The 21,463-nt window shown below is 42.3% G+C and overlaps 1 protein-coding gene across 3 annotated transcripts in view; it reads left to right on the top strand.

Moving 5' to 3' along the window:
- PRPF40A (pre-mRNA processing factor 40 homolog A) overlaps positions 1-21,463 on the top strand; it is a 3,102,395-nt gene that overhangs the window by 1,836,872 nt on the left and 1,244,060 nt on the right. For all 3 annotated transcript variants that reach the window (XM_044074905.1, XM_044074903.1, XM_044074904.1), the window contains exon 22: positions 12,300-12,386. In XM_044074905.1, coding sequence (XP_043930840.1) covers positions 12,300-12,386 — 87 coding nt within the window. The remainder of the gene's footprint in view (positions 1-12,299; positions 12,387-21,463) is intronic.

The following is a 21,463-nucleotide window of genomic DNA, read 5'->3' as shown; positions in this document are numbered from 1 at the left end:
GGTCCGGAGCCACTGAGCAGGCATCGGCTTCTGAGGGTGTTTTCAGACCTTCACAACTTACCATTAAAGCAACAGCCAAGACAAAAACATCATTAAAGACAAAGAAGCAAGTACAGCATTCTCCAGGACAGTCCTCCATGCCTAAGAAACAGATGCTCACAATGGCCGAAGACCTCATTACTCTAATCAGGGGTTCCCATCCCCCTCCTGAGAAAAGGCCTAGGCAGGATACAGACTAAGATTCCTCTAATCAGGTTTGCATTTCCTCTGATTCCTCTTCAGACCTGGGATACTCTCTACCTCCCTATGAGAGGACTCTGATGCTGAAGAATCTATCCTTTCAGCTTCTCCTCCTGAGGATTACTCTTTTGGGGAAACTTTACATACCATGAAGGGAGCATTTCCATTGGGAAAGGCAGGACTATTCAGAATCCAAGAAAAGGCTCAGGGACTTCCTTTTATTGCCTTAGCACAGACCCCTTGCTATTCCGCCTGTGTTAGATATTGTAGATGATGTGTTCTCTGAATCCAGCTTATCTCCTGATTCTTTTCCTCCTGCTGCAGCCAAGACAGATAGGTATTACAGAGTCCCTGACTCTCACAAATTTCTTTATAAAAACCCTTCTGCTGACCCAGAAACCATTTCCCAGGGTCCCAAAGGGGTTAAGGCTTCCATTGCAAAAAATCCAGTCCCTTCTGACAGAGATTCTAGAGCATTGGATAGATGGGGGAAGAAAGTTTACACTTCTGCAACTTTAGCAGTAAGGGCTTTAAATTGCCAGTTTCACATGCTTAAGTACCAACAATATTTAATGGCTCAGTTAAAACAGAAAATGCTTACAAGCTCAGAAGCTCCTGACTATAAAGAAATGCAGGATTTATTGCATGGAGTTGAACGGGTGGGAAAACATACTCTGCAATGTGGTTTTGATTCTTTAGAGGCCTCTTGTAGAGCTGCAGTTACAGGTTCTGTGATTCGAAGACATGCTTGGTTAAAAGAACAGAGTTTACCTGACCATGTTAAGGCAAAGTTATTGGATGCTCCTTTACAGCATGATACCTTGTTTGGTGTTAAGGCAGAAGAGGTGTTAAAGAAAATGGAGGATAAATTTAAATCTATGCAAACAGTCAAAGATTTCTTACAGGTACAGCCACCTCGATTTAGCAGAAATTGGCCTACAAAGAATTGGTCCTTTCCAGTGTCAGACAGGCCACAGAGAGGCAGATACAGATGCCCAAGAGGCAGATCTCAACCCCATGGCTGTTACAGACAACGACAGTGGGGTACCTCAACCCCAAAAGGAGGTGAGGACAAGTCTCAACCTTACAGGAAACAGTCCCAATGACTTCCCCTTCGTATGCCAAGCACTTCCCTTTTGGCAGCCCCCTTAGGGGGGAAACTAGCACTTTTTTCTCAAAATTGGCAAAGAATCACCCAAGACAAATGGGTTCTGAATATTGTGTCTCAAGGTTACAGGTTCCACTTTCACACTTTACCAAGGCTAAAGGGAATGCCAAACCTGCCACAAAATCAATGGGCAGAGGCTCAAAAACAAATTTCAGCCCTCATGGACATGAGAGCTATTCAAAAAGTACCACAGCAGGAACAAGGACAAGGATTTTACTCAAGACTCTTCCTGGTCCCCAGAAAGGACAAAGCCTGGAGACCCATACTAGACCTTTCAACTCTAAATACTTACCTGGATGTTCCAAAATTCAAAATGTTGACACTACAGCAGCTTCTTCCCATGCTGGGCAAGAAGGCTTGGCTTGTTACCCTGGACCTCAAAGAGGCATACCTGCATGTCCCTGTCAGACAAGATTGCCAAAGATGCCTCAGATTCAAAGCTGGTACAATGCACTACCAATTCTCTGCACTGTCCTTTGGCTTATCTACTACGCCCAGGATCTTTACAAAGTGCCTGACACCAGTAATTGCATTTTGCAGACAAAAAGGAATTCAAATATATCCATACCTGGACGACTGCCTCATTCGAGCAGAGAAAAAGGACATTTTTCTAAAGCATCTGGCATTTGTAAAAAGTTGCTAATTTCTCTAGGGTACACAGTAAACGAAAATAAATCAAAACTAGTGCCCTCACAACAGATAATATTCCTGGGTGCCAGTTTGGATACAACGTCCCAGATGGCTCATCTCAGGCCAGACAAACAAACAAACTCAATATTTTCAATTGCTGGCAAAAAAGTCCCATCTCCCTGCAAGAAAAATTCTGCAGGCCCTGGGATTCATGGCATCATGCATTCTACTAATTCCATATGCCAGACTGCATATGAGGAAATTACAATGATACCTAAAAAGTGTTTGGACTCAACATTCTCACAGTTTAGAAACAGTGATACCAATAATTCCCTGCCTACAACAGGAGTTTCGATGGTGGGCACAGGCATGTCACCTCAACAAGGGTCAGCCTTTCACTCTACCCACAGCCAGGCAGACTCTAACAACAGATTCTTCGGATTACGCATGGGGAGCACACATGGCAGGAAAATGTATTCAGGGCAAGTGGACCACAGACCAAATGCATCTTCACATCAATCAAAAAGAGATGTTGGCTGTTCAAAATGCCCTAACAGCTTTCAAGGACCTTCTGCATCCAGGACAATTATTATTAAAGACAGACACCACCACAGTAATGTGGTACATAAACAAGCAAGGGGGCACTCATTCATATCCCCTATGCAGGCAAGCCATGACCTTGTGGAACACAGCTCTAACTTATCAAGTTCATCTGCAGGCACAATTCCTGCCAGGAAAGAAAAATACTCTGGCAGACGATCTCAGCAGAAATATCATGGACCCTCATGAATGGAAACTGAATCCACAAATCTTCAGCATGGTAATGCAAAAATGGGGGTGCCCAGACATAGATCTTTTTGCCTTACCACTGAATTGCCAACTACAAAAATTCTGCACAAGGACTTACCACACACAAGCATGGAAAGTGGATGTTCTTTCGTTCAGCTGGAAAAGCCTAAAAGTTTATGCCTTCCCACCACTGCTTCTCCTTTCAAAGGTACTCCTAAAAGCCAGACAAGAAAAACCACAGATGATCCTGATTGCTCCAGACTGGCCACGCCAGCACTGGTACCCAATCTTAAAGAACTTTAGTTTAAGGCCCACCATGGATTTTGCCTCAAATTTCACACCTTCTGACTCAACAAAACAATCGGATCCTGCACGGTCAGCTGAAAACCCTAAACCTGGCTGCATGCCAGATTCATTAGTCAAACAGGCAAAACCTCTCTCTAAAGCTGTTATGGATGTCATTTTGGAGGCCAGGAGGCCTAGCACCAGGAAATCTTACTCAGAAAAATGGAAGAGATTCTGTGCCTGGAACCAGTCTCAAAGCCTTGACCCTCTTGTCCCAAACATTCCTCAGATTTTACAATACTTAACTGAGATGCTGGACAAAGGCCTATCCTTATCAAATAAGATCCACGCCTCTGCCATTTCAGCTCATTACAACATGGATCCTCCTTTATTCTCTCATCCCTTGCTAAAGCAGTACCTCAGAGTGGCTAAAAACATAAGACCGTCCCAGAGAGCACCAACACCAACGTGCAACCTCAATTTTGTTTTGGAAAAACTGACCTTGCCACCTTTTGAGCCAGCCAATACAGCCGATCTAAAATTTTTATCATGGAAAACAGCTCTGTTCCTGGCAGTAACTTCAGCACGAAGAGTCTCAGAGCTACAGGCATTAATGGCAGTGGAACCTTTTATAATATTTCATCAGGACAGGGTTTCTTTAAGGACAAACCCTACATTCATGCCAAAGGTGGTATCTAGTGTGGCTCTTAACCAAACCATCCATTTGCCAACTTTTTATCCAAACCCCCAGAATAAAGGGGAGAAACTTCTGCACTGTTTGGACATACACAGGCAGCTACGCTTCTACTTGGACAAAACAAAAGCTTTCAGGAAAACTAAGCAACTGTTTGTAGCATATGCTGCAGGATCACAGGGCAAGGCTAACTCAAAGAAGACCATTTCCAAATGGATAGGACACTGTATTCGTTACTGCTCCACACGGCATGGAAAATCAGTCCCTAATAACATTAGGCCACATTCTGCCAGAGCAACAGCCACTTCAACAGCCTTTCTCAGAGGAGTACCAACCAAGGAAATTTTGGAGGCTGCAATTTGGAGTTAGTGCACACCTTTACCAAGCATTACCACTTGCTTCTTTACTCTAAATCCAGAGCAGGATTTGCCACTGCAGTTCTGCAGGGCCTCATAGCCAAGCCTAACTCTTTATAGACCAGCCACCCAACCTTAGCTTTGGGATTCTACCCAAGTGTAATGACTGCAGCAGTGTAACACGATGAACATAGTACAGTTTTGTACCGACCATAAATGTAGATGTTCGAGTGTTCACACTGCTGCAGTCCAGGTTACCCTCCCTCCATCCCCTCTGTCCTAGCTGGACTTATCTATACCTTTCTATCCTATACAACCTTTGTGGTGTATTTGCTTGTAACTGAAGGTATTCTGTTTATTTTTTATATATGTTTTATTAGCAATATGTATTGCCTACCTACTCGGGGGCACCTGACATCTGGGGCAAGAAAAACTGAAGAAAATGGCGGCGTCTGATGCATCTTATATACCCCTGGTGCACTGACGTCAGGGAAGAAGCGACAGCAACCGACGCCAGAAAAAGACTTTGGAACAGTGGCCCGACTGCGGAACCGCCTGACAGCAGGATAACCCAAGTGTAATGACTGCAGCAGTGTGAACACTCGAACATCTACATTTATGGTAGGTACAAAACTGTACTTTTTTGTTGTATGCTGTTGATTTTTATTTCATTTTCCAGAATTTTAGATTCAGATTTTTCAGTTCTGGTCAGGATTTGGATAAAGGAGTCTCCTAATGTTTTGAATTATCAAGTGAGGTCTTGAATTGCCTATTGTATTGGTAGTAAAGCAGATTTGATGTCTTCTAGATTGGCTGGCTGGTCATCTTCATTTTTAGGAGAAGCTTTTACATTTTCCACTTGTTTTGCTATCTTCTGTTTTTAAGTCATTGTGCCCAGCTGCTCAGTGGCACTCATAACGTACAGTTCCAAACCACTTAGTTCACAAAAAACTTAGCAAAGCTTGGGGCACTCATTGTTTTCTTTTCTTACTTGGTTTGTGTTTGCAGTAACGTTTTTTTTGTAAACTAAGTAGTTTGAAACTGTACGTTATAAGTGCCGTTGAGCAGCTCGGTTCACAACCAATGGTCACAGATTTTACTAGGACTAACAATGACTTTATTAAGAAACACAAGAAGCAGTCGGTCACCTAATATGGGAGAACAACCGACAAAGAGAGTTGGAGGAGTGAGACAGCAAGGCAGAGGGAGGGAGGAGATCCCAAGTGACCTCCATTATGTGGGCGAAGAGTGTCTCTCCTTGTCATAAGCTGCAGGTGAGGGCCATTTTGCACTTTATGGGAATGTTCTTTATCACCTCTTAGGACCAGTTTTTGTATCCTTAGATGTCCTCCAGTAGTTGACTGTATCCAGTACAGTGGAAATAGTTTGAGTAAAGAAGGAAAGGAATATTATTCTAGGCTCTTACTCATCCCTAAGAAAGATGGACTCTGGAGACCCATTCTGGATCTGTCCAAATGTAAAACTTTCTGGGGCTTGCACCAATCAGAATGCTAACCCTCCAGGTTGTCTTCTTCTTGTTTTGTTTTGTCTTGAGCCCTTTTGGTCATACTGGACCTTAAGCTCACATAGATTTGTGTAGTCATTCACAAGGGTCACAGATATTTACTGAGATTCATGGTGCACAATAGGCATTTCACTTTTTTTTCTGTTTGGTCTTTGTATGGCACTGCAGGTGTTTGACATGTGCCTTAGCTTCAGTGTTTCCATTCATAAAGACATGGGGTGTTATTTACTCTTCTTTATTTGACTGGCTTATACAGGTGCCTTAAGTTGAGGAAAGGGGCAAGTTGCTGGCCCTGACCAAAAGCTACCTAACCAGTTTGGTCTTTTCCCCAAATTCAGCCTAAAAGCAGGGGCTTCCAGGGTGTTCCTGGAAGTGGGCATAGAACAGGGCCACCCTTTTTCTATCCGGACAAAACCCAGTTGAAATCCCTCTTCTGAAGCCTGCCTCAAAAGATAGGATCACACCCAGGAAGTGCTAAGAACCCAGGGCCATGTATTGGGTTCATTTCTTAAGATGTTTCTGGCCAGGTTGTACAAAAGGACAGTCTAGTGGTGTCTGAGGAGCATTTTGCAGCAACACTGTCATTTTATCATCCGGTTAATACTCCTAATTCCATAGAATTTTGTCTTGGTTGAGCCAGTGTTGTGAAGATAAATTTGGGCTGTCTGACAGTACAGTAGCTGAGTTGGGGGTGGATACAAGTAGACTCTGACCCATCGATGCATTGGATCTCATTTTGGAGGGGTGCACTTAAGACACCTAAAGGGAGAGCGATATTGGAGCAAGACCATGTGAAATGCAAACATCACTTTGAAGTAGATGAAAGCTGTGGAGGTGGCACTGGTAGCCTTCAATTCAGATTTCAAGCCAGGAAAACTGAGGGGTGATCATTAGCAACACTTCAGTAATGTATTACATGAACCAGCAAACTGTCTGAGCCAACCTTGGTCTTTGAGGTAGTGCTACAGCTGCAGCTTTGTGTGCTAATAGCCAATATTCTCTTAGTTCAAAATGTGCTTATTCGTAACATGTGAAGGTTTATGTTTGACATCTGTGAATGGAAACTGGATCCTTGATTGTTCAGGTGGAATCTCTGCATCTGAGATGTATTTTATATCAGATGAATATTGCCATTAAACACTTGCTCTCGGTTACCATGCCTAATGGTATATGTGGTGTATGCATTCAGCATATCATGGCAAGGACACCTGCTGTAAACCTCTCCACCCTTAACACTACTGCCAAGTGTGTTACAAACGGTAAGGACAAACTTGGTCAGGGTCTTACTGGTAGTCCCACGCTGACCCTTGCAAATGAAGTTTTCTGGGTTGATCCAGTTAATAAAAAGGCCTGTTCTCATCCTTCAGCTCTGAACTTTAATGATGGCTGCAACCAAATGGTAGCATCCTAAGGCTAGACTCTTAGATCCTCTTAGACTGACACAGGAACCTAAAAGACTTAGCACGAGAAAGTCATATTTGATCAAATGGAAGATGTTCTCTCTCTGTTTCTCATGAAGACACTTGTGCCACAAGAAATGCAAAGTAGTTTTCTCCTTAAAGTGATTCTCTTTCTCCTCAGTCAAGGTGTGCCTCTACTTCATTTTCACAACATCTGTTTTCTTTGTATTCAGAATTATGCTTTCCTTGCATACAAAATCCAATACTTCCTTCACCCTTTCACATCTTAAAAAAAATGTTTTGCTCTTTCTGCTCACATTATATCACATTCTTTATTGTAACATACTTCCTTTTACTGGCAAGGGCAGCGCAGTGGTGCAGCTGTTAACATTGTCACCTCACAGCAAGAGGTTCTCCAGTTTGATTCTTGGCTGGGGTGCCTTCTGTGCAGAGTCTGCATGTCCTCCCTGCATTTGTGTGGGTTTCCTCTGGGTACTCCACTTTCCTCTCACATTCCAAAGACATGTGTCTGGAGCGTTTGCGTTTCTCCACTGGCCTCTGCTGAAAATAGGCACTGTCCTAGTCGGACTTTCCCGCTCAACATATGTTAAATAAAAAAATAAAAATCTCATAAAATTCTTGGCAACTTAATTTAATATTTTTACATTTCCTTAATCTTTGTTTTATTGCTTCAATTACCTCATCTTTAAGCTTTCCCAAGAATTAACACAATTAAAGCTCTGCATCACCTTATTGCAATATTCCTTACTATTTTCCCATTTTTCAGAGTTCACTTTCCTTTATAAGATTTTTCTCTGATATTCTTTGCACTCATCATTCAAATACATTTTTTCTTCTTTTTCCCAACTTCATTTTGTCTCAGAAAATTCCATACTTCTAAAATTTTAGCAACTCAGTCAACTAATTTTTCTTTCCTTTCTGCATTTAAGCACCCAGTATAATTGCAAATATGTGATATACACTATAGGTTCATAGTTTCGTACTAGGCTATCTGCCCTAGGGCATTTATAAGCCTAGCCAGAGTGTGTGTGGCTTTCACCACCCCTTAGGATGAGAATACTACGCCCATTTAGGGTTTAGTTTACTGTGCCTCTGTCTAGTAGTGACACAGAGATGACCCCCGGGGTAAACCTACGATCTCCCATCCACTCGTCAAGATTTCTCTTGAATAGAGTTAGTGAGGGGCTCTGCCTAACATGGATTGGGATTCTGTTCCAGAGTGTGGGGAGCCTCTGGGTTATGAATCTGTCCCTCCAGCACGTCCTATTTATTTCTGTGTTGAGGTTTAAGTCTCTTGCTCTCGTGGCTCTGATGGATTTGGATTTTCTGAGGTGGAGCATGTCCATTAAATCCGATTGGACATGGCCTTGTCGTCAGGCACAGATCACCTCTGAGTAGGCAGTATGACTGAATAGAGCTGGAGTTTCTTCAGTCGGGCAGCATATGACATATGTTTAAGACCCTTTATCCTCTTGGTGAGGAACTTTGCAGGTGTCTGGTAAGATGCATCCCAAATGGGGCATTGTACTCAATCATTGGCCTGATAAGAGAAGAGTACAGGGGCACAATGACCTCTCTTGATCTAGATGTGAAACCCTTCATGATAAGGTGGGCGATATAGAAGGTCTTCCTAACCACTTTGGCAATGTGAGTATCAAATGAGAGGTTACTGTCAACCTGGGTCCCTAGGTCCCTGATTACCTCTTCCGTACTTAATGGATTACCACCTATGTGGTAAGTTGTGGGTACCTTGTTTTTCCCAAAGGGTATGACTATACATTTTTTGGCGTTCAGCTTAAGGCCATGGCTCTGGCACCAATTATCCGTTTCTATGAGGCCTCTCTGAAGGATGTTTGTGTCCGCTGGAGTATCTATTATGGCGCCCAGTTGGCAGTTATCTGCGAACTTTGTCAGCCACAATCCTCCTATATTTGCCTGTACCTCGGAAAAATAAATGCGGAACAAGAGGGGTCCCAGGACTGAGCCCTGTGGGACACTGCTTGTGACCGGCTTAGAGTGTGACATAGCTCCAGCAACTCTGACCCTGTGGGTTCTGTCCTTGAGCCAGTTTGCAACCCATCTTGTGACATATGGGTTTACATTTAAGCTGGTGAGTTTGTCTATGATGCCCGAGTGGGGTATTGTGTCAAATGCTTTTGCAAGGTCCAGGTAGGCTGTGTGAACTGCCTTACCCTCATCAATGGCCTTAGTGACTGTTTCAAAAAAGTCGACCAAGTTCAAAAGGCAGGATCTGCCCTTGACAAAGCCCAATTGGGTAGGATCCAATGTCTGTAGGTCCCCAATGTCTTTGTTTATGAGTTCCATAATGATCCTCTCCATAGCTTTGCAGACCAGGCTCGTCAAGCTTATGGGGCAGTAATTTCCAGGGTCCGTAGAAGCTCCGCCTTTGTGAAGTGGGACCACTGTTGCCATATGCCACTCTTTGGAGTGCAGATCCTGTAGTAAGGCTAAGATTAAACAGCAGCCTTATGTGTGGGTTTAGTTCCTCTTGGAGTTCATGTAGCACACAGCCTAGGACACCGTCCGGTCCCATTGATGCTGTGTTTTTAGCTTTAGAGAGGGCGACTCTCACCTTGGCATCTGAGATGTTTGGGAGGCTACACTCTGCTGGGATAGTTATTTCTCCTTTTGGGGGGGGAGGGGGAGGAGAAATTTGCACTGAACCTGTCTGCCAGAATGTTGGCATTGTCAATGGGTTCAGTGTATTTTGTGTCATTTTGGACTAACTCTGAGCATATCTGGGAGTTTCCACCCAGGTTTCTAACATAGCTAAAGAAGGCCTTGTGATTGTCTTTTGTATCTTTTGCGATTTTTCTCTCAAAGTTGGCCTTGGATGATTTTATGAGTGATCGTAGTTTTTTGCTAGTACTGATCAGAGATGCCTTCCCTTTTAGGGATTTTGCTCTGTCTTGTAGTAGCTTCCTCCTCTTGTTGTAAAGTTTGTTTATGGCTGGGGTCCACCAGGCCGGGCGCCTGCCTTTGGGGGAATGGGTCATGTAGGATGGTATTAATCCTAACTCTCCCTTTTCTTCCTATTACAGACCCCCCCCCCTATTTTTTTTATTGTGTTCAGTCTTGACCTCCATGTAACACTGAACACCAATAGTATTCTTTCTCTTTCTCACTTTTAGGTATGTTAAATGCACCTTGCCCCCCCGCAAAAAAAAAAAAAAAAATGTGTTCCAATGCTTCCATGGTCAGAATCTCCCTGTAACGTAATCTACCTAAAATAATAGAATTAATCAGCAAATATTTTTTTCTTAAAATGGTAACTTAAATGGTCTCCAAAAAATGTATTCCTCTTATTTTATTTTCTATTGTCACATTCACTGTCCTTTTGCTAATACTGTTTTACGAAACATTATTCCAGGTAATTCAGTTTTTTTTTTAATTTGAAAAACTAATTCATTCTCTATGAACATCACCTATAGCCTTATTTTATTTTTTTCTTCATTCAACTGTAATCCTTTTGTTTCCCCACATGTCAATCAATATCACCATTTCCCCTCATTCGAGTCTTTTTTCTATAATTGTTACATCATCCATGTACGGTTATAAATTTGTAATCTCAGCACAGTTCCACAATCTGTATACCAGTTTTTTACTAATGAAGATAGCACTCTATTCGTAGGACAACCGTGCCTCACAGCTCTTCTACAAACACCAACGTAAACCACCCATTAACTATCACTCTAACCTTGTTATTATATGCTGTCTTTAGCGCATTAATTTTCCCTTTAAGGTCATACTCCACCACCGTTTCCCATAATCATTAATGACTCACATAATCATATGGTTTACTTCCATCTCCCACATTAACTTTGCACCACTGTATATCATCACCCACCCCTTTACTATAATTGACAGTTCCAGATGTCTGCCTTTCACTTCATACATATTTGGCAACAACACTTCATTCTTAACTTTCTCAAATCTAATTTGTTATTTTCATTATTTTTTAAGTCTACATTATTCAGTGTAATTAGCCTCCAAGTTTTTATATCGTTCTTTTCTTTTCTATATTACCAACATGTATTCCTTTTTCAGACTACTCATTCGGTATTTCAGAAATGTTCTCCTTTGCTCCGTGTTACATTTTTTATACACATCATAGTCATGCCATCTTTCCCTAGCAAGAAATCCTCCTTTAGTGTTCTAAACACACCATCCAGCTCCACCAAAGTAATATTATTTTGTAAACTTTCAGCTAGTCTTGTAGAAAATCTCTCTACATTCCACACTTCCTCACCTTCATCAGTTTAATTAACGTGTTTTTTTTAATATCCCCAAATTCCTTCTGCTTACATTTTATTTTCCCCATTTCTTATCCTTTAACTCTGTTGTCAGATGTGGTGCTACATCCTCTTTCTCCCCTTTTACAAAATATCTTTGCTTATTCAAGCATGAAAAGACTAGGGAAAATTCCCAGATGCCATAGTCACAGTTCCCCTTAGTAATGTAAACACCACCTCTAGTCTCCCTTGAAAAGAGGCCACTAGCCTAGCGGGGCTAATATGGCTCACAAAGGATAGATGCATATAGATGGCCATTGTTTTCTTCCACAGTCATTCCATTCAAAGCATTCTGAACACTTGGTCGTCTGATTTCCTGGGAGAATTAACCTGTGTACTACAGTGGATCTTTGAAACAAAAAAGGTAAATTGTTTGTATTCATTGTGTATCAGCTAATCTGCAGGAAAGCTTCTTGCATTGAGTGTTTACTACTATCTTACTATCCCATGCATTTGGATGGCTTCCACATCTTGCATCTGCAGATGGCCTTTCCTGTAAGTTGGGCAAATGTGTAATGCAATGTTCTTTATTTGTGGTGTGCTTGTTGAGTGTTTGATGTGGAATTAAGCAATTCAGGAGCTGAATGTGCTTTTCTTGTTTGCCTGTGGTATCGTAATGCCAAATATTCAAGTCCTCCCTTTCTGCAGTATGGAAACTGAAGATTTTCAGAATTTTTTTAAGCTGTGGATATCAGAAGAGGAAATTCTAGCATTTATCACCGAGGGCGGCCTTCTCACAGATTCTGTGTGGTTTCATTCTCTTTGTTGTCCTAGAAAGATGCTTAGTGTTTAGTTATTTAAACCCACTGCTGTCTAGGTTTGCTACAGAATTTTGTGCACTTTTCATTTACCAGTATTTTATTTTTCTTCTGTAACAGCACGAGTGCCAGCATCATCACTCAAAGAACAAGAAGCATTCCAAGAAGTCAAAGAAGCATCACAGGAAGCGCTCTCGCTCTCGTTCAGTAAGGCATTTGTAGTTAACTTTGTCATCAATGTACTTGTGCGAGTTTAATGCAGAGTATATGGAAAAGTGACTGATTTGACACATTGAACTTTCACACAAAATCCTCACAATCATTACACGTGTTTGAGACATTTTTTAAATGCTTGTTCAGTGCTTTATACCAGTATGTTAAAACACCAGTTTAACATTTAACCCTTATGTTTTATACTTTAGTATTTTAGACACTTGGCAATTACTTTTTTTTTCACTTGAGAACCCTTTTATAGTGTTTAAGTATGCACCGCATTCATAAACATTTCTACTGTGCTTTTTTGGAGTAGGTGAAAAAAGAAGTAAAGTGCCTTGATTTGCCATGCAGTTGTTTCAGTAAACATACCAGTTTAGATGCTTTTGACTTTGCTTGTAAGCTCTTTTTAACAGAGCACTGTTGCTCTTAGTTTGGTTTCTTTATTGCTTCCATGCAAGTTAGACTGAATGGTAAAGATTGTTAAGGAAGCTCAAACATTATTTTGAATATATAATTGTGTTTTTCTGCCCTCATGCTGATCCATCAGGTTCCGAGACCCCCCTCTCTGTCTGCATGCATGACTTGGGAGTCTTTATTGAAGTTGATTTTGAAAAATTGAAACATTTTGAAAATTGCTTGAAAAGCAACTCTTTTTTTTGTCTTAAGAAAATAGTTTCCTGAGTGATCCACACCATATAAGCTGTAGCCTTTACCTGCTTACTCAAGTCAAGGCATGTGTACATTCCTCTTAGGCCTTTTACATCAAACCCTTTTTATCCATATTTTGCACTCAATATAAAATATTTGTGTCCAGTAGAAGCTGTGATTTGTTGCTGTGAGCCAGCTAGTAATATTTTTTTTTTTCCAGTGGACATCATTCTTATAAATGTTTATATCAGAAGGATTTCAGAACAGCAAGGTCTGCTGAACTGCAGATTTTGGAATAAGCTTTTGTAATTTGAGATCTGTTAATAAGTGGTCCGTCTTCAGTAACTAGTAAGCTGTATGCCATAGGTAGTAGGAGTGCTTATTACTTCCAAGTCCTCAGACTGTTAAGCCTCATTCTTGGTTCCTGTCTTTCCAGATCTTTGGTGCTGCAACTAAGTATTGGTCACATGAGAGTGCATTCAGGCCATTAATCAGCACTTTTTGTTATCTTTTTCCGATGGTCTGAATTTGCTCACTGTTGATTTAAAAATGCAAACTGAATACTACTAGAAATAAATCTCAGTACATTTTGAAGGATGGCTGCCGAGGTAACGGTATACTGTTTTAGTTTTGTAGATATTTTGTACTGTTAGGTTTCGTTGGTTGGTTTGTTTAATAAGTCTTGTTTTAAGCCTGGCTCCATAGCACAAAAGATGTGAGACAACGTGACTGTGACCCAGACAGCAAAGGTTCGATTAGCAGCCCTGACACTGAAGGAAGCAGGCAAGGTGGATAAAGAGTGAAGGGATGAATCCTTCTTTCCTCTCCTGGGGGAGAATGGAGGTTATGGACACTCAACAAGCACATAAAGTGATGTGATTTCCCTGGTGGAAGCCAAAGGGAACCACTACATATGCTTGAGTATGAGAAGGCAGGGCCACTTTCAGGCAGTGCCTCTTGTGAATGTGAGGAGTGAAAAGCTTAGGTAAGCCCAAGTACTGTTTACTCACAATGCTGACTTTGTGCAGGGAAGTAGGGCTTAAGGTGGGGTTGGCATAAAAGTTAGTTTTTACCTCATGGACACAAGGGACAGAGTTTGATTTTGACCTCTGGTTACTGGCCAAACGTGATAGTCTTTCGACTGATTGCTTGGTATTTACCCATGAACCTACTTCTACCCTACCAGTAAGAAGTACAGAATTAACTCAAAAAGCAAGCTACACTGGTGGAATCGTATCATTAGTAGGCTGTATAACAGAAGGGAAAGATAATCATGGCAAAAATTAGGAGACGTAGCACCCAGCAGGATAACAGCACTCTCATCAAAGTAACTGAAAAACTCTGAGGACAAATAGTCTACCACAGCCAAATTTGACGTAAATTTGGCCTCCCAGGCCAAGGGCAACTACAAGGCATTCTTTAGCTGTGTCCGCAACCATAAAGGCAGTAAACAACTGTGTGCAGAACTAATTAACGGAGCCAGCTATACTGAGCCAGAAGATACAGTAAACCTACTTTCAGACGGTTTCATCTCTGACTTTATCCCTTTCTCCCCCTCATCCTCCCCTCAGGAAATAGCATCAAGTATGTCTCCTCCTACTATCAATAAGGAACAGGTCCTCAAGTTTGTCTCTAAGGCCAAGAACACTGCATCAGTGGATCCGGAGAATATCTCAGGATGCCTTTTAAATAGCATGAAACATGACCTGTTATGCCCTTTGGAATTGCTATTTACCTGTAGCTTCCAAACCGGCTTTGTGCCTCATGAATGGAGAACAGCAACAGGCATCTCTGTGCACAAAGGTGGGCCATCTACCAACACTAGAAACTATAGACTCATAAATCTCACTAGTCTCATAATATGGAAATGCTCATTAATAACATAGGAAACCACCAAACACTGCACCTAATCCAGGTTGTCTTAGTCAATGGCAGGTCATGCCTACTCAGCCTGTTCAACGTCTTTGAGGTTACCAAAGCCTTGGATGAGGACAGAACAGTTCGCTGCCTACCTTGATCTGGCCAAGGCATTTAACACAGTACCCCACTCGGACATTGTTGACAAACTCAGGAGGTTAGGTATCCATCCTTATGTCATCCGAAGGATAGCCAGCTGGCTCAGACAGGACCCAGGAAGTTAAAATTGGGGAGTTCACCTCTACAAAGAGACCTGTCAAGCAGACTCCCTCAGGGAACAGTCCTGAGACCACTCCTTTTTGGTATTTGCTTCTCTGACGTCGAGGTGAATGTCAGGGGCCTTCTGGCTGACTACATTTGCTGATAATTACAGATTGAACAGCCATAGAATCCCCCACCAACACAAATGTTCTCCAGGAAGGGCTGACACAGACAAATAACTTGTGTCAGAGCCTTTGAGGAAATTCATCCTTGGTTTGGCACCTGTCTCTGTAATGGACGCAGACAGCCTGTAACTGGTTCATCTCCCAGGCTCCAACTTGTAAATATTTAATTCCCAAGCCTTTGCTTACACTTATCAAGAGTACCAGAACTTGTCAGAGATTTAGGATGCATGGCTAGGCTTAAAAAGGCCCGTGTGATCTTTAACCTAGTATGCACCTGTGAACCTATAAAGGTGAAAATTTGTTCAACCACTGGTGGCTGTCTAAATGATGGCCCCTCTTAGCTGACTCGTACCACAGTGATGAGAAATGTATTGACCAATTTGCTAGGAGGGGCTGATGATCTCAGCAGGCAGAGAGTCACAAAGACTACAAAATAAAATTGAGTTTTACCCTGTTCATATCATTAACCTGCGTATTGGTTGAATAATGAATTTTACTCACTGTTTTTGCTTCCAAAGAGTTGTTCCTTTCTCAGGTAATACCTTTTCATTTTCCTCCTATTTGTGATTTTGCCCCCTCCCCCCACAACCACCACTTTATTGGATAAACTGCCTCAAGTACTGATAACTCCTGGCTGTGCTGGTTTTGCCTAGACAAGCAGTACAGCATTACTGACTTGCCACTTTTGCCAGAGATTCCACTGAACTACAAGGATGAAATGCAAGAACACGTTTTCTACTTATCTTATGTAGCAGGCCCCATATGCCCAGAACTCCCTTGTCAAACTGAGTTCATTGAGGACATCTTGAACCAAAGTCATTACAATGTCATGATGTAAGCTTTGAGTGGTTAAAGGCCATGGCTCACAAAGTGTCAACATCTGCGACAAAGCCAAGTCTGGCATCAATTACCATTGGTATGTTGTTGACTTATTCCCTCACTCACACTGCAGTGTTGAAATTGGAGCCAGTGTTGGCTGATTCCAAGCCTCAGTATTTCCCAACACCCCCTGCATTGAAGAAAGAAACAAGATAATTTTCTCTTGTGGAGCTACATCTCCTCTGTACCCAGAGCAACCGAGTGCCAAGAGAGCTTCACATTGGACCAACTGAAGATTAATCACAAAGAATTGTGAGAGAGATCAGAAAACGCATTTTAGTATCACAGTCTCTTTGTCCTTTGGTGAAGTGGTGTTGGAGGGATAGCTTAGTGGAACACCATTCTTCTGCTTTTCTCCACAGTGCTTTGGAGTGCTGTTTATGTTGCAAAGCTCAGCCACTGCTGAACAAGCCTTTTCATTTGGCAAGCTTTTTGTAAAATGCCTCATCCTATGCAGCCTTCCACGAACAGCTACTGTTAGAAAGGTTTTATCAACCCCAGTAGCCAAATCCCTGTTGAACATTCAGCAGGATTTCAAACCATGCCCGAGGCATTCCCTAAAAGTGTAACATCTCCTCTGTTAAGAGAAACAACTAAAAGTTCCAGTTCTTCCTCTGTGTCCTTGTAATCTTTTCCTGATAGTGTTCACAAGTGCCCCTTACAAGACCAACCAGAAAGACTGCTGCTTGGTGTCACTGGTGACAGACTTGGATGCTCAAGAGGCCACTGCTTCCCCTGGGTCACGTGTGATTATCCCAAACTTGTGAGAGTTTCTCAGTCTAATGCAGGAGTAGGGCACAACCCACAAATCCCATCTTTCAGGGAAGGCTGCAAATGGCATGTTGAATCATGACCTCAGACTTCTTAGGTAGTCCCATCCTTAGTATGCATCCTGAAAGATGCCACCAAGACATTTTAAAATAGAGCAAAATAACCCCAGTGCCTTGACAGTTGATGATGTTTCTATTACCCAGAGCTTGGTCACTGTCGGCAAGCTGTTAAGCTGAACCAGATCATATCAGCAGTGGCCCCTAGAAGAATTCCTAACCCTCAGAATTCAGGTGTCCATTTACCAGGCAAGGAGTACAGGTCACTTGTTACGTTTAGAAAGCGTGTGTTTGTGTTCTCCAGCTTATCTGTACAGTATTTGAATTTTTTTACTTACATGGTGATTGTCCAGAGGAACATGACTGATGAAAGGCTCCATTTGATTGAGGAGCTGCCAGGAGAGAAGTAAAAATAGTATCTCAGACTGCCACATACTGTAACCTTGTGACCGCATAGTCCATGTCATACAACATGCATTTGAAAATTTGACCAAGGATGCTGGCACCATGATTCCCCATCAAGAAGCTCAGCTTGACAACTAAGGCATCCCTCATTGATGCACCTGTTACAGGACAACTGTTCAGTAATAAGGTCAGCAGATACCATAAAGGCACGGATGAGCAGAGCGAAATCATGATGGTGATGGACATAAAGTTTCAGCCTTCACAGTAGACTTTAAGCAAGACCCAGGGAAGCCGGTACCGGATGTGGTTTTGACAGAGGGCTAAGGCCAGAATTGGGGAATCTACAAAGAACTATGTACACAGGGTAGAAGTCCTGTCCACTCCCCAGCATGCCATGGCCAACCTGTGGAAAATTACATTGCTCCTGAAGGTATTCACCAACCTTTCTCCTGTTTGGAGGAAGTTGAGGAGAGGTGCTGCTCCACTCCAGCAAATGGGTTCAAAGTCATTAGCAAGAGGTATGAAGAGGGCATTATATTCAGGTGTTACATAATGCCCATCATAATAAGGCCAGTAATCCCAGTTTCCTGCTTAACACCTCACCATAACAGTGAAAAGGTGTCATCAGCCTTCTAGAAAATGGAAGTGCGTAACAGGTCCTGCTAGACCAGCAACAGTCAAAGTTATTTATGGTACCAGAAAAAAAGCAAAGAATGCATTTCAGCCTTCCTATAACATGTATTTTAAATTATTTTGCCTTAAAAGAATGTTCCAGTTGCATATGTCTAGTCAAATACATACCGAAGGGGGTATTATATACTCAATAATGTGACTGATGAAGGTCGAATACAATGGCACGATAACCTCCCTGGACCTTAGATGCCATGCCCTTACTTATAAGTTTAGCAACATTAAATGATTTCCTTTTCTGTCTTGGACACATGTTGGTCGAAGGCTAGGTTACTACCTACTTATGTACCTAAATTCTTAGGGGTTTTTTTTATGATGCAGTTTCCCAGCATGGCAGACTTCTCAAAAGATGCTGTTATGCATTTCTTGACATTGAATTTTAAGCCATGGCTTTGGCATCAATCATTTGTCTGTGTTAGACCCTTTTCTTTGACTGCTCTTAACCTGCAGTCATCTCTGAACTTGGTCAGCCTGAGGCCCTTGATATTGGCCTTGACTTCTGAGAAGTAGATGCGAAAGTGGAGCTGGCCTGACGCAAAGCCTTGAGGGACTCTGCTGGTGACTGGTCTTAGTGGAGTAGGTATCAATAATCCTAACTTCTTGGGCCCTGTCTGTAAGTCAGCTGACTGTCTAGCATGTTAAATAGGAGTTTATGTACAGTTCTATAAGTTTGTGTACAGTGCCCAGGTGGGGTATTGTGTCAAACACTGTAGCCAGGTCGAGGTAGGCTGTATGCACCATTTTACCTTCATCCATTGCCTTGGTGACCTTCTCAAAGAAGCCCACCAAGTTTAGTGGACATGACCTTCCCTTGACAAAACCAAACTGAGTTAGGTCCAGTGTCTGTTATTTCCATGCCAATCCATTCCATGGCTCTGCACGAGACTTGTCTAGCTAATAGATCTGTAGTTTCCGGGGGTCTGTTGATGGTCCACCTTTGTGAAGAGGGATGACTGCTGCAATCTTCCATTCTTGAGGCACAAAGTGTGTTCTGAGACTGTAATTTAATAGCAACTCCAGTGGCCCCGATAAATCATATTTTATCTATTTAGGAGGCATCCTGGGATATTATCGAGTCCCATTTTGGCTGTATTCTTGGCTTTAGCAAGCGCAGCCAGGACCTACTCCCTGTTTAGAGTTGGAGGGGTTGCATTTAAAGATACTATCGTGGGGAGGGGGGTAAAGTTGGTACTGACTTTGTCAGGCAGCAGATTTGCTATATCAACTGGTTCAGTGAATGTCGTACCTTTAACCACCAGTTCGGCACACTGTAGTATGCTGCCTTTGAGGTTTCTGACATAACTGAAGAAGGTCTTAAAGTTGCATTTTGCCTGTGAGGCTCTTGACCTCAAAATAGGCATCTGATGATGTTAATCTTCATTCAGTCCTTACTGATGGGTGTTGATTCCGTCATCGGAACCAAGTTGACCTTATAACAAGCTCGTGCCAGCCAAAAAACTCTCGAGCTAAGCTTTAACAGTAGTGCCCCTCTCTTTGTTACCTTAGATCTCGTTTGCTGCATAGCCAGCAAGACGTGTCAAGCCATCTCTCAGTTAAGTACTATAAAAATTATTGTTCTGAAATCTCTTTTTCCACAGAATTTTTCTTTCCTCTTGTAATACCTTCTCTTACTTACTCGCTCAACTTTTACCCCTATTGAGAAACATTTTTCTTCTTACCAACTCTGTAATCTTAATACCATCATTGGTACAGGCCTTCCCCCTCTCTACTTTCTTTCCCTTACCTCTTGAGGTAGTCTACATACCTCCTAAAAAAAAAGCTTTTCTGTCGGTTTTTGCATTTAAGTTTCTACTGGTATTGTATTTGTGTTGTATTTTGTTGCTACCGGATATACAATTTGCTGAAGTTGTTCCCCGCCATGTCTGAGAAGAAAGGGACAGCGGGATTCAAGCAATGCGACCATTGCGGTCGCAAGATGCTTAATTCATATACTCATGTTTCTTGTGTCTATTGTCTGGGTGTCCCACATATATCTGCTCAACTACCTTGTAACATTTGTAAAGGATTCAGTTCTCCTGCCCTAAACGAGAGGAAAAACAAACTGATTCTTAAGGGCCTATTAAAAATACCTTTCTCAGAGGCTATTTCTGGGTCGGAGGGCTCACCCCCTCCAAAGAAAGAACACACAAAAAAAAAAAAAAGTAAGTCACTGAGGCCTCACTGAGACAGATGCCTGGTGTCAAAGCCATGGCCTCAAGCTCAGTGCAAAAAAGTGCATTGTCATCCCCTTCGGTAAAAACTCTGTTCCCATGAACTACAATATAGGCGGTAGTATACTTAACACCGAAAGTGTGATGAGACCTTGGGACACAGGTGGACAGTAGTCTTTCCTTTGATAATCACATCGCCACAGTAGTCAGGAAATCCTTCTACGTGGCACACCTCATCACAAAAGTTTCTCATCCAGAAAAAAAGAGGTCATTTTTCCCCTCTTCTCATCACTCATTAGACCCATTATAGAGTACAACGCCCCTTTTGGTATGTACCTCACAAGACCTCTACAACTGGAAAGGCTGCAGAAATACCCCACAAAGAGGATTACTAACCTCAAACAGATGCCCTACACAGACCGTCTCAAAAAACTCCAGCTTTACTCCGTCGCATATCGCCTACTCAGAGGTGATCTCTGCCTAACATACAAAGCTATGTCAAGCCCAGAGCTGTTGGACATGCTCCACTTAAAGAAATCCCAATCCCTCCAAGCTACACGCTCTAGGGACCTAAACAGAACATGCTGGAGGGATAGATTCCTGTCCCAGAGACTTCCCATACTCTGGAATAAACTACCTATCTATATCAAACAAAGCTCCTCATTAGCACTCTTTAAGAAAAATCTTGATGATTGGATGGGAAATTCACCCCGGGGATCACCTCTGTGGCTCTGCTCGACAGTGGCACAGGAAAATAATTTTCTTGGGTTGCAAATGCCTGGATACCTTTTTGGCTGGGCTTGTATAGGCCCCCGGGCCGATAGCCTAGTACCTACCTATGTTCCTTCTTCACTTCTTTCTGGTGATAGGAAGTCTGAACCCAGACCAAAAATTCCTAAATTGGTACCAACATCTTCGGCTCCAGGGCCTCAACTGCTTTCCATGGTGCCATCTTGTGTTCTGAAGCTGCATGTATCCACTTCAGTGCAGTCTTCAATAATTTTGACCCCGGCACCAGCCACGGCACCGACAATATCTACTGCACTAACTATGCCTTCAACTAGCACTTCATTTCCATCCTATTCAGCACCAACAATAGTAAATCTAGCACCGGTCACTTCCCCCAACCCTGTACATGTTACTGG

The sequence above is a fragment of the Protopterus annectens genome, chromosome 6.part0 (genome assembly GCF_019279795.1).
Source record: "Protopterus annectens isolate FY-2018-M chromosome 6.part0, PAN1.0, whole genome shotgun sequence".
NCBI classification, from domain to species: Eukaryota; Metazoa; Chordata; order Ceratodontiformes; family Protopteridae; genus Protopterus; species Protopterus annectens.
The sequence above is the reverse complement of the archived record's forward strand: the minus strand, read 5'-3'. Positions and strand labels throughout refer to the sequence as shown.